This window comes from Didymosphaeria variabile (genome assembly GCF_027946475.1).
Source record: "Didymosphaeria variabile strain IMI 356815 chromosome Unknown scaffold_2, whole genome shotgun sequence".
NCBI lineage: Eukaryota > Fungi > Ascomycota > Dothideomycetes > Pleosporales > Didymosphaeriaceae > Didymosphaeria > Didymosphaeria variabile.
This window is the reverse complement of record NW_026611621.1, coordinates 1,210,271-1,223,341: the sequence shown is the minus strand read 5'-3', so window position 1 is coordinate 1,223,341 and position 13,071 is coordinate 1,210,271. Positions and strand designations below refer to the sequence as shown.

Here is a 13,071-nt window from a genome sequence, read left to right as displayed (position 1 = left end):
AGCGCCACGCTACTTTCTTGTGCCTTCTTCGAGAATAACCGCTAGCTTTGTGTTGTCCCACTTGTACCCCGGTGCAACACTTTCTCGCTATCATGCAGCTTCACGGAACGTCGTGCGGCTTGACCGCCCCTCGAGGCCTTTATAAGGTCGCACAGAGACGCACCCTAGCCGCCTTTGCGCTGAGCTGTCTCCTTCTTGCACACGGCGGCACTGTACCCGCCCTGTTGCTGCGATATATCTAATCCTCTGGTGACTGGAGGTGCAGATGCGGCCATGCTAAGCTATTGTCCTCATACCATACACGCACGTATACCGAGCTTCACTTCTGGGACTGGCTGCGCTCACTTCGGATTCGGCGAATCTCGGTACTGCTCAACTTACTTTGAAACGTTTCGTCCACGCGCTCTTCTTCGCTCGCATCCAAAACCGACACTTCGAAGACCTCGAGCTTATGCCAGCCCTTCTCAACACGCTTGCTGTTGACGGCACTGCCGCCACTTCGGGTTTCCAGAGACAGAACCAGAGCTGTAATGGCCTCGTCTGTTATGGTGGGGCCAAAGGGATCCCAAATCTCTACGTACTTGATGAGTAAGCCGAAGGGGTACGTGACGTGCACTGCGTGTCCATTCGGCCCTGGTTCGTTTAATTCCTCGATCTGAATCCTGCGGTCATCACGCTGTCCGAAGTAGATGACGGACGTGAGGAAGTCGTGCACTCCCTGCTGACGATCGTGCCAGCTTTCCAGATACTCTGCATACTGTTTCTTCTTCAGCAATTCGTCCCCCGTGATGCCGACCGTGAGCACGCTTAGCGCGTGGTCGTCATGTAAATGTCTTCTGCCGAGCACGAAAGCAAACATGGTCAACAGCAGCTTGTGGCCGATGTGCATATGGTCAAAGGTGCCACCAACAGCCACGGAGAGATGGTTGATAGATTCGTCTTTGCTTTCGGAAGGTGCCGCGGTTTCGACGGCGACTATGCCGCCGTGGACTCGCTGTACATTGCGAGGAACGCTAGATGAGGCGAGGAAATTCTTCACCAGTCCTTCTCCTTCTTCGGACTGTACAGAGTAGATGAGGTCCCAGTGTGTCGGGTTCCGGGCCAGCGTGTAGAGATCAATGACTGGACCCTGCATTTCATGCTCAGGTGTGCTTTCCGGGGCTGGCTGATCCAGCTTGCCATTGCGTGGATAGGCAACGAGTATGATGCGGGCGTCGATACCTTCGGCATCGTCAGTGTCAATGGCATTCTTCGTGGCTATGACGCAGACGAGCTTGTAGAGAGCCGCGACGAGGCTTTCCGTGGCAGCATAGAAAGGTCCTCTTGGCGCATTGAGCTGGCCATAGAGATGTGGACATGGCACCGCAATCTCAAGGATGGCGCGCTCGTGGGCCCTTTGGGGCGACCGGGCGAGCTCTTGGAGCACGGTGAACAGCGGCGCGTTGTAAGCGGCTTTGATGGCTGCATAAGTGGGCGGTGACGGCGCGGGCGGGAGCAGAAGCAGGGCGCGGAGGGGCTTGCGAGACGGAGGCATTGCGGGGGAAGGTGCTACTAGCAAAGTGCGGAACGGGACGAGGCTGAGATGTGTGCTGTACGAGAGAGCAGTCGTTCCCATGCAGAGCGAGTCATGAAGCAGAGGTGGTGGAGGGGGCATTCAGAGCATAGGAGGGGAGGGGCTAGGCGGAGGCTGTGGGTCAATCCTCACGACGTCGGCCAGCCTTCTGCACCACGTCTGCCCACCTCTCCCGCATCCCATCCGCCCCCGAGGTGCTCTACGCGCGCGGCAACATGCCGTTCCATGGCCACCACCACCAAAACTCGGCCTTTACGCCGTCGCAGGGCCTGAGCCAGGCTGCACAGGCTTTGGGCAGCATTGGGGCGCCCGCGGGCAACCTCCGTGTAGCCACGTCCGGCACGACGAACGCAGGCACCGATGCCCTCATGCCAGGCAGCGGCAACGTGCAGTCTCCTACGAGCAGTGGCCCACACGCTGGAGGCCATACAGCACCGCCAACCGCAGGGGCGCTTTCGAATCCACCACCGCAACAGCAGGCGCGAAGCTTCGAGCCACGGCGGGTAGCCACCAACGAGGACCTGCACATCAATACCATGAACCAGCCCCAGCATGTTCCGTCGCAGTCGTCGGCGCCGCAGCAGCAGCAACAGCAGCACATGTACAACTCGCCGGACCAGTATGGCGCGCCAAACATCAATCTTCACCAAGGCCCCCCGAACGCCCAGTATAGCGGTGCATCTTCCGCGCAGAGTGTTCCCGGCAGCCTGCAGCCCGGCGCGCAGCAGCAGCAGCGACCGGGCGCGGCTTCCGCGTATACCGCGCCTTCGACTGTGCCTACCATCCCCCAGATCAACACAAACGCCCAGCAGTATACCCTCCCCACGCGCTCCAACACGATAAACCAGCCTCAGCAGCATACCTCTTCGCATACCTACTCGAGATCCAGCCCGGCCGGCATGGGGCCCGACCAGAAATATATTCCTTTTTCGAACACGCCCGAGAGCTCCAAGTACGCCGCCGGTACCCCTGCCCAGAAATACTATCCCTCAACACCCTCAGGCGCAGCTTCCAATTCACCGCTAGGGTTGGCCGACATCCGACCACGCGCAAACTCGAACATGGCCGAGGAATCAACCGGTGCGGGCACATTATTTGTCGAGAATGACCGCACGCCTTCCAATAGCAGCTATCTCACACCGTGGCCGGCATACGCATTCGATTGGTGCAAGTGGAACGTGCATGGCGGCAATGGAGCTGGCAAGATGGCCGTTGGAAGCTACCTGGAAGACACTCATAACTTTGTATGGCCGCACTTGTAATCATTACGTGGACTGGCGAACTGACAATGCCTAGATACAAATCCTTGATACCCACCTCACGCCGCAGGACGTTTCTTCGCCGGGCGCCCCGCAATACGGTCTGGAATACACGCGCGTGGCTGAAGCTACTTGCTCATACCCTGTCACAAGAATTTTGTGGGAACCGCCATCCACTCAGAAACAGTCTACGGATCTACTCGCTACGTCTGGCGACCATCTGCGGTTATGGTCGCTTCCCCAAGGCACCGGGCCCCAAACCAGCAACACAATAACACGATCGTCCTCAGTCAACACAAGAGACCCTCCGCCGCAGAAGCTGACACCCTTAGCACTCCTCTCCAACTCCAAAACACCCGAACATACCGCGCCTCTTACTTCACTCGACTGGAACACGCTATCTCCAAAGCTCATCATCACGTCCAGCATCGACACAACATGCACAATATGGGACATACCGACATTGACTGCCAAGACACAATTGATCGCCCATGACAAGGAAGTTTTTGATGTGCGCTTTTGCGCAGGCAGTGTGGATGTATTTGTTAGCTGTGGTGCAGATGGCAGCGTGCGAATGTTTGATCTTCGCAGTTTGGAACACAGCACCATTATCTACGAGCCGTCTGAGAAGCCGCCTGGACAGGGAGACAAAGGCGTGTATTTATCTCCTGCTTCTTACTACTGCTAACCTTGACAGACTCACCAGGTGGTCGCATGTCACCCACCAAAGCCCAACAAACCATGTCCTACGCCCCACCCCTCCTCCGTCTCGCCGCCTCTCCCCACGACGCTCACCTCCTCGCTACCTTTGCCGCCGATTCGAACCTCATCCGCATCCTCGATGTGAGGCAACCAGGCCAAGCACTTTTAGAACTCCGCGGCCACTCAGCACCCGTCAATTCGATAGAATGGAATCCCTCTCGAAGAGGCATGCTCGCATCAGGTGGAGATGACTCCCTCGTGCTCGTTTGGGATCTCTTACATTCGCAGAACGGCGCCGTCATAAGCGGTGATCATGCTGCACCACCGCCTCCTCCCGCCAGCGCGCAGCCTCCGAATGGCGGGCAGGGCTCAAGCACTCAGGCCACGGGGGGCACAATGGGCCAGAAAGGACCATACGCTAGCTGGAGGTGCGAGTACGAGGTGGGCAACTTAAGCTGGGCACCGCAAAGCGCCCTGACCGGGTCTGGCGGCGAGTGGGTCGGTGTTTGTGGCGGCAGAGGCATATGGGGCGTTAAGCTATAGGAAGAGAAGCGACCCCAGGGTGAAGAAAAGGACCCGTTGGCTGCTTTCTGCTCATTGTATGATTGACGGAGCGAAGCTCTGGTTCAGCTGGTATCGGGAGATTGCGCACTATTTTTGATGCGATTGAGCCGAGTTACAATGCGAAGCGTTGGGCGGCGTTTTGTTCTTTGCGTGTTTGATGGAAACTACGATACCTTTAGAAGTGCAGGTTCGGGGTGCAGGTGTATATGCATGCATGTGACTTGGCATGGAAAAGCATGGGGTGGGATACGACAGGGAATCGGATAAACTATGTACAGGCCCTGTTTCCGCCGAGACGATCTGTTGTGATGCGCAGTCCATCTGTGTTGATATGCGTGCTCGATTACAAGGTATCGAGGAGCAGATGCGGCGGGCGATAGATATCCGAATTCTTGTTTGTCTTCGAAGCACAACCGATATAGTCCTCAACAGCATCTTTAACGCAGCGCCAATTTAGTTTTTTGGCGTTGTTCCACGTCACTTGCTTCACTTCTCCTGATCCACACTCCCTACGCTCTTGGTCTCTGTTCGATCGAACGCACCGACTCCCATCAACGTGGGTCCGGTGTTTGCTCCGTTGGGTCTGTTTTGTTCTCCACTACCGGTAGCGGCTCCGTCTGGGCATGTTTGGTGTTCCGCTGCCCACACCACTGGAACCAGATAGCGACGAGCTCTGGGCGCGATAAGCTTGAAGATCACAATGCTGTTTGCTTGGTCTGTCTGTGCTTGTGCTGATCGCTTTGTTGGCTGGGTTCGTCCGTGCTTGTGTGTGAGCGGTCTCCACTGTGGGCGACCATGGGTAGGCGAAGCAAAACATGACAAGCTTCTTGGATGAGCTTAAGTTGACTTCGGGTAGTTGCGACGTCCGAAGTCGATCCGTTTCTGGTGGAGCATCCGTTTGCGCTATGGCTTGCCTGGAAATTCTTGACATTGTAGACTTGATGCAGAGTCTGTTCTCAACCTGCTAAAGTTCAAGGCTTCCTCCTCTTTTCTTCTGTTTGGGCCGTTGCTCGTGGCAACTTGGCTTCCTTTTCGACCCAATCGAAGCCTGTCGGAAAGGAAATGGCGAGCCCTGGAATCTCTACCACCGACCGCAACTGTGTTATCCCCAAAGCTGGTTCGCTAGTATATCACAATCGACTACAACCTGATCGCGCTCTCAACGCTGTCCATAATATGAGGGCTGCTAGGGAAGACCAAGGACGATCTCAAGCTGTGTACCCGGCCATGGCGTCCTGGGAACGTAGAGTTTCTAAGGATTGTATTGAAGGATTCGGCTTTGTGGATGTACATGGCTCCTGGCAGAGAGTGATCGCCATGTCTAGCGACCGGCTACATCCCAACCAAACTGGTCCTTCTGCTGGAGAGAGTCAAAGGAGGATCCGGTAGAATGACTGCATCTGTGAGTGATGTATCGACCAATCTGGGCCTGCGACTCACGATGGTTGAGGAGCGGGAGATGTCCAGGCAAGACGCCGATTATGACGCGAAGGAAGTGAGGTGAAGAGAAGAGAAAGCAGGGAGGGACATAAGCCGAAGACGCTGCACCGGTCGAGCCAAGCACGTGGCAGGAAAAAGGACTGAAAGAGCGGCACGGTAAGAGGAAAGGTCGCTCCTTCCCGCGACAGGGGAGAACGGACCGACAACTGCGCAATGAAGCGAACACGTGAATGCAAGATGGATTTTTAGACACCAATTCTTTCTGGTATATCGAACACTCAACGCGAGTACGCTGGACTCGCTACACCAAAATCAAAACACTAAAACTAGAGATCTAGATACAGACACACGCATGTACTAACGCCGCATTCAAATGCATCACTCTCCTCTGCACAACGCCTCGCCCCTCAACACATCATCGCCTCATCGTCTCATCGTCTCATCGCCTCGTCAAGTATGCACATCACTTAGAATTAACATCTAGTATCTGAAGCGAAGACCTCTCTGGACCACGCCCACAAGCGGCGAAGCCATGGGCGAGCCAGAGATCTCCGAGATGGTCACAGAGGAACCAGGAGCCGGGCCTTCAGCAGCAGGCGTCGCCACCTCGGCATCGGTCTCGTTCCCGCCCGCAGTATAGCCGCTCGCTGCTGCAACAGCAATGATGTTGTCTTGACCAAGCTTGTTCTGGCTCAGTCTCGAGTTGTACTTGACAATCTTCTTAATCGCGTTGTAGTCGGGCACGTTGATCTTGAGCGGTGTCTCGACAGCAAGGAAGGTAACACCCTCGGAGCAAGGAGGAGTGGTCAAGGAGCCGGAGTATTGAAAGATGTTTGAAGATTGTACGACGGAGAGGACGCCGCTGAAGTCGACACCGGATTCGATCTCGGTCTTAGACCCGGCTTCTTTGATGGCATCGAGATGAGGCGCAATGGAAGCGATGATCGGGTCCGAGGATTGCGTACAAAGCTCGAACATAAGGGCGAGCACGACGATTTGTGTGGGGTCGGCTGTAGAAACAACGTTAGCATTATGTGTGGTGGTAATTGAAGCCAGGGGGTTGTTTGGGGGTGGGCGCTGGGTAAATGCAGGAGTCTCGGATTGGGAATGTGCCGGGATGAAAGGAGGCGGACGTACCAATGCCCTTGTGCACCATATGCACCTCGAGAGGAAAGTACTCGCGGTTGATACGGTGCTCAGATGGGGTGTGAATGTGGAACTGGGCAAGACCGAATTGGTTGCCGCCAAAGGTGGTGGTGCCGTTTACGACGACCTCGATGGTGGTGTTGAGGTTCTCGAACTCGACGGCCTGTTGGGGAATGTCGATGACGGGTTTCTCCGTCGCCAGGCTTACGGAGCTGTCTGGACGTGTGTTAGTAGGAGTAGTGGGACTGGAATAGTCTTGCGTACCGATGTTGATGGGTGACTGGTTCTTTCCGCTTTTGCAAGCCTCGTTCTCGGGAGCGAGCGAAGCCCAGTTGAGAGGACCAAAGGTGTCTTCGTAGCCGAAGTTGGGGATCTCGACCTCGCCTTCTGCACGCCTATAGAGACCATGAAGGCAAGAAGCAGACGCCGTGCCGGCAATGAGAAGCGATTTGAACAACATGATGAAGTGCGAAGACCAAAGGAAGGATGGGGTAGAAGAAAGATGCGATACAACGAATGGTCTGGATGACGGAGAGTCTAGAAGTGTTGTAAAGAAGGCGTTTGAATGTGTGCCGGAGCTGAAGACGAGGTCGTACGGCGGAGTATTATAGACGGCGATCAACGCACGGTGAAGAGAAAGTTGGTACAGGATCTACCTGATGACCGATGAGATAGGAGATGAGGAAAGACCAGGCTGTGCCCGAGCGTCGTAAACGAAGGAAGACTGAAAAGAACGGAAGTGAACGGAAAGGCGAACTCACAGTATTGCCCTAGCAAAGTTATATTGATGATGATGGCCGAGGGATAACGCCCTGCCACTACGTACTCCGCCGAAGCATGCTGAGCCAAGAGTTGGCGGCCATCTCACACAGTTGAGAAGCTCCGTAGAGGCTCTAGCGAAGTGAAGGGGTATACGCGATCACTGTAAAGATGCAGGTAGACAGCCGAACTGTACGCTGCCAAGTGGCCGAGGCGGCTAAGAATAGGCTAGAGAAATTTGGCAACGTTTGACATTGCGCTGCGCTCCCGTACGCTAGGAATTGACAGGTGCTTACACAGACTTAGCCCAAGTGCTGGCGGAGATCTCCATGTGGGTGAACCGGGGGACGGTATCGTCCATTGGGGCAGAATCGTCGCAATCCCGCTCGGAGATGCTTGCCCCAAGTCCGACAGCGAGGCTACTTTGCCCTTTAGAAGTCGGAATTGCAACAGTCGCACGAGATAGTTACTTTCCACCACTTTGCCTCGTTAAGTTTGGCGGAGCCCCGTTGTGCACGTGTGCCATAAGTCCGCTTTTGATTTAAACATACGATTCCAAGAACGTGTAGAGGCGTTGAAACCTCTTGATAGTCTTGGAACACTGGGCGGAGACCAGGGCAGGTCAAAACTATCACACCCCAGTCGCCAAGCCGTTCCGCCTCCATGTTCACACCCCGTCCATGACCGGGCAGCGCACATGGCTGACACAGGTCTGCCAATACCATCTGCCGTTCGTTTGACCCTCCCGTTCGCCCACAAGCGTCTTCTCTAACGATGGGGAACCCCCCTCGAAATCGTTCCTCCTTAAAATCAGGCCATGATGAAACGAATCGTGCCTGAGGCAGATAAATACTTGACGCTGGGGTACGCTCGGTGGCCTTGCTTTCGGACCGCTTCTATACCGCAAAGAGGAATGTGCTTAGTTGTCATCATGCCGCGCGTGAGCTGGGCCTGGAACCTGGAAGGGCAGCGGATAATCTCCGCCAAGACGTCTGCTTGGCGAAGGATTGCGCTGCTCAGCGGCGGTGCTGCGCAGCCTGGCTGGCTTATGGCATACGAGGGCGGTGCGATCGCGGTCGAGAATGGTTGGAGTTGCGAAGGCGTCGATACGTCGGTCCTTGGTCGGCTGCGCAACGGCCCGCGCGCTACCTGTCATCAAAGACGCTAGCTTTGACCCTATTAGGTAGGGCTACACAGAGTACACGTGCGATAACGGGGCGTGGAAAGGCCCGACTTGGACTCTGCATTTGAAGGTCGTACCCTCTACTCACGGGCTTGTCACGGTCTCGTCACGGCCTCGTCACGGCCTCGTCACGGCCTCTTTGCTTCATGTCATCTGCTGAAAATTTGTTGCCTTGCTTTTCAACGTCTTGGAAACAATATCGTGCCGCTTTGGCATGCTACGCAGACGCGCCGTCTGTCTCACCGAGATGGGGGTCAAGACTATCAGGGCTCCAAATCTCACAAGCATCACGGATTCCCACATCAGAGCTGCGTTGGCGATACTGATAGTCGACTACTGGCTAGTATATCTATCCGCTTACAACTAGCTTCCCACCCACCGCGCAATCTCCCCTCCAAGCATTAGTTAGCAAAGAGCCCAGACGCCCTAGTATACACGCGAAAGCAATAACAGCAACATAGCCGTAGCATCCAGACGTGGTCTGCTGGAGAGCGTCCAGAAAACAAAACCCAAGACAAACGCGAATGCGATGCTGCGCGGGCAGACATTGTTCCGCCCAAATGCGTCTTTCCATACACCGGCGCCCATTTATCCATGGTAGAGAGTAGAGGAGGAATTATATAAAAAAGGAGATATCATCGCAATAACGGAAGCAGGGAGAACCGACTTCTGCGAGGGAGCCAAAAGCCCAGGGGAATGATCCACGATCCGTATTACCAGGGGAGCTTAACACTGTTTGACTTGGCTGCTTTCTCTGGTTTGGCTGGTGTTCTGCCAGCTTCTCCATACGGGATCGTTGGAGTCTCATCGGCTTCGATCCAGGTGTGGTCTGCAATCGTTGCTAGTTCATGGTTTGAATGGAGGCGAACGGGAAGAATGCTCGTCTTCTGCGGTAAGGTGGATTCCCAAAGTGTCCGTCTTTCTTTCAAGCTCATACCGGCTATCTTCAAACCCTCCGATTCGTCGTCTGACGCATCTTCGGAATCTGGATCGCTCACGTTGTCATCCGCCGGGAATTCGCGCGTATCGGCTGATTGTATCCTGTGTAATCCGGACTGATCACTTGAGACCCTTTCCAGCGCCTTCATGATCTTTTGCTCCTTTTGCTCTTTTTGCTCCTCTACATGACTCGGGGTACATTTCAGTGACGCGTGTCGTTTCATTTTCTTTAGTCTCTTTCGTTCTGTGTGCTCCACCGCTTTGAGCAGACCAAGTCGCGCCAAATCTGACTGCGAATGTGCACGCGCAGTTGTTTCAGCTTGTTCGATTCTGGCATTAACATCGTGCGGTTCATCGCCCTATTGGAAGAGCAAATTAGTAACTCTGGGGATACTGTGATGCAGGCTGAAAGCAAAGTCAGTCACACTTCTATGTTTAATATAGATGGCCCTGCGACAAGTCGTCGGTTAGTGACCCTCGATGCAATACGTACTGGTGAGTTCAGCATGCTTTGCCGCTTGTTCCTGCTCTTCTTAATGTGTTGTTTCAGCGCACTAGAGTCGAGGGGCTTCAGAAGCTCGAAGCTACAGAGCAATTCCGACGAGACCGACATGACGGCGCCCCAATTATCGAATTCACCGCAGTACTGACAATCTTAGCAATACATCCAGTAAGCCGAAAGCAATGACTCACGTTTGGTGCAGAGAAGACCGTGACCAAAATGCGATCATTGAAAAATTCGTAGCCGTCTTCGACCACCATGTGCGCTCTGCACACAAGGTCGAAATCGTGGCGCTGCAGGAACTCCATGATGACCTTCTTTCCAAAGCAATAGCTGACTCCTCGTTCATTCGATTCCCAGTCATTCTCCATGTCCGCAGGGTCACTCCACAACAGGTCGTTCAACAATCCGTAATCCGGAACGTCCGTGGGTCGTGCGATTTGGCGGATGTCGTCCATATGTGACAAGCTTGGAGAAAGCCCGCCATGAACGCAAAAGATCTTCTGCGCAACAATAGCAGCGATAGGGAGCGTGTTGAAGGTGTCCACGAATGCCTTCCACACCTTGATATTACATCTCCTCTTACACTCATCATAGAATCCGTACACTCGGGTGACGTTGGCGCATTCGTGATTGCCTCGTAGAAGGAAGAAGTTCTCTGGGAATTTGAGCTTGTAGCACAATAATAGCAGAATTGTCTCCAGACTTTGCTTGCCGCGGTCGACGTAGTCCCCTAGGAATAAATAGTTCGAATTGGGTGGAAAGCCGCACATCTCGAACATGCGGATAAGATCGGTGTATTGCCCATGTACGTCCCCAACAATCTTCACAGGCGCGGATAGCTCGAGGAGGGCGGGTTGGGTGAGGAAGACCTCGCGGGCGGCCGAGCAGATAGCCATGATTTCGGCATTCTTCAAGCAGACAGTCTTCGTGACTTTGCCCGCATAACCGGCATCCAACAATCGCTGGATCATGTCGTCGAGGTCGATTGCCTTCAGCGCACTGATCTCCATTGGAGAACCTGCACCGTCATTTGCAGGCGGCGTTTGTTCCACTCGAGGAATGGGCTGGTCCTTCTTTTGGAGTATAGACTCGCCTGGCTGCGCTGTGGCCAGCGGTAGCGGCACTCCTGTGGGACCAACGTCCGACACATGATCAACCTCGCCTGTCTTTTGGGCCTCGTCTACGTGCTCGTGGGTGCCCGTTCCGACAGATGCACCATGAACGGGTGAAGGAGGCGGCTCCGGATCGTTGGGTACGGCATCAGCCATGGCAGCGGTGTTCAATGCAGCCTCTTGTGCGGAGGCTGTGGAGCCGCGGCGAGACCTGATCCCTCCCTTGCTGTTCGTTGATTTCGTCGACGCCGCGTCAGACTTGTCGGGCTTCGCATTGCTATCGCTGGCAAGGTTGGAGACGGAGTTGCGGGGACTGTCTGACTTCCCGACTGGGATCTTCGATCTGATAGAGTTACGAATGGAGCGCGTGGACTCCCTGGTGTCCGCTCTCTCGAAAGAGCGGTAGTTCTCGCGCTCCAGGGAGACGCCGTCCACGGTGCCTTTGTCCCCCTTATCCTTCTTGCCGCTGGACTGCTGGTTGCCCATGGCAGCGGTTGAGACTGCGAAACGAGCGAGTGCTGAAGCAGTATGTGTGTATGCTGGTCGGGGCGGAGTGGTGGGTGGGGGAAGGCGGTGCGAGTGTTGTTGCGAGCGGGGCAGTCGCTGTGCGCTGTCTCAAAAGGCAAGTGCCTGTTGCTACAAACAGCAGTTGCGACCTACGATAGGTGTCGTTTTGGAAAGAAGGCCACGCGTTGTATCGGCGTTAGGGCGGTCTAAAAAGCCGTGAAAGAAAGGCAGTCAAGCGAGCCTCCGTCGGCGCTGTCACGATCTGCTGTGCAGGACACTGGGCGTCCCAGGTCGGCAGAAGGGAGGGGACGTCGGGGGGCGATTCGGTATCCCGCTGGCGAGCCAGAGCGATGGATGTGGCTGGGTGTCGTGGAAACGTGGAGTTACAGACCGCGCATGGGGCTGATGGTGGTAATGGTGAGTCGTGACCTCAGAGCAGACCGGCTGTAGTAGCGCGAAGTAAGCGAGCAGATGTTTTAGTGTAGGCGCCGATTACGTCGCCTGGAAGTGGCGGAAGCGGGCAGATAGAGCGCAGTCGAGGCAGACCGGTGAATGCGAAAGTTCAGACGAGCACGCCGCTCTGAGTCGACAGTGGACGATGGTGGTACTAGCGCCGAGCCTGGATGCAGCCCTGGAGGCGGCTGCAAGTGATTGGAAAAGGCGCCTGGTGCGGAGAGGCTTGAGGGAGCCGTCAGTGGTGCTGGAGGTGCTTGCTGAGGCTGTGAGTGGCCCAGTGTCGAGAACTACTGTGACGAAGGTGGGCCAAGAACTTGGTTGGCAGCCACGGGAGACTAACAAGGATAGCGCAGCTGGGGCGTGCGGCACAAAGAAGGCTGCGGACGCAAACACACACGACGTCGAAGGCTCGAATGTCAAACACGATGTCGGAGGAACACGTATGAATTCTCGGTGCTCTGGATCGCTAAGTCTGGACGTTCGAACTTCGGAAGGAACGTAGTCACGCGTCACCGGTGGCGGTTGATCCGAGGGCCGACGGCATCCTAGTGGCAGATCCCACACATTGTCTGATTGTCACAGCGATAAGAAGCCGACTTCACCGTATAAGAGCGAGGAGTGACGACGCTACAGCTGGTTCCTGACGAACTGGCCCGCCGAGCCTCACGTTGCGACCCCAGAAATTCACGCAAAAATTTGCGCCGTTGGGCTACGAGCCACTCAAGTCTTTTTCTAAAGCCCTCAAGTGCTCTTGCAGCCCAATGGACCAAATCACTTGGCGTACCCAAGAAGCAATTCTCAAGAACATCACTCGCAATCTGGGCAAAGGTGAATGGTAGCTGCTTGCTTTAATCGATCAAGTGTTGAAGCTGCTGCTGGAGCTGCGATACTCAGAATGTCCAAGCCATTGGCGCCAAGATGGATTT

At 55.1% G+C, this 13,071-nt stretch overlaps 4 protein-coding genes across 4 annotated transcripts; 1 reads left to right on the top strand and 3 right to left on the bottom strand.

Annotated features, from left to right (window-relative positions):
- Positions 1-319: 319 nt before the first annotated feature.
- On the bottom strand, positions 320-1,534 carry N0V89_002108 (uncharacterized protein; the record flags this gene model as incomplete). The annotated part of the gene is made up of 1 exon (XM_056210918.1): positions 320-1,534. The coding sequence occupies one exon, from the start codon at positions 1,532-1,534 to the stop codon at positions 320-322; it is 1,215 nt and encodes a 404-aa protein (XP_056074391.1).
- A 254-nt stretch (positions 1,535-1,788) lies between these two features.
- Positions 1,789-4,077, top strand: N0V89_002107 (uncharacterized protein; the record flags this gene model as incomplete). The annotated part of the gene is made up of 3 exons (XM_056210917.1): positions 1,789-2,817; positions 2,870-3,383; positions 3,530-4,077. 3 exons carry the CDS (start codon positions 1,789-1,791, stop codon positions 4,075-4,077), a joined length of 2,091 nt encoding a protein of 696 aa, XP_056074390.1.
- Positions 4,078-6,018: 1,941 nt separating this feature from the next.
- N0V89_002106 (uncharacterized protein) lies at positions 6,019-7,144 on the bottom strand (the record flags this gene model as incomplete). Its single annotated transcript, XM_056210916.1, has 3 exons — positions 6,019-6,548; positions 6,676-6,900; positions 6,949-7,144. 3 exons carry the CDS (start codon positions 7,142-7,144, stop codon positions 6,019-6,021), a joined length of 951 nt encoding a protein of 316 aa, XP_056074389.1.
- A 2,195-nt stretch (positions 7,145-9,339) lies between these two features.
- On the bottom strand, positions 9,340-11,668 carry pzh1 (serine/threonine protein phosphatase Pzh1; the record flags this gene model as incomplete). The annotated part of the gene is made up of 3 exons (XM_056210915.1): positions 9,340-9,924; positions 10,059-10,211; positions 10,259-11,668. 3 exons carry the CDS (start codon positions 11,666-11,668, stop codon positions 9,340-9,342), a joined length of 2,148 nt encoding a protein of 715 aa, XP_056074388.1.
- Positions 11,669-13,071: the final 1,403 nt, after the last annotated feature.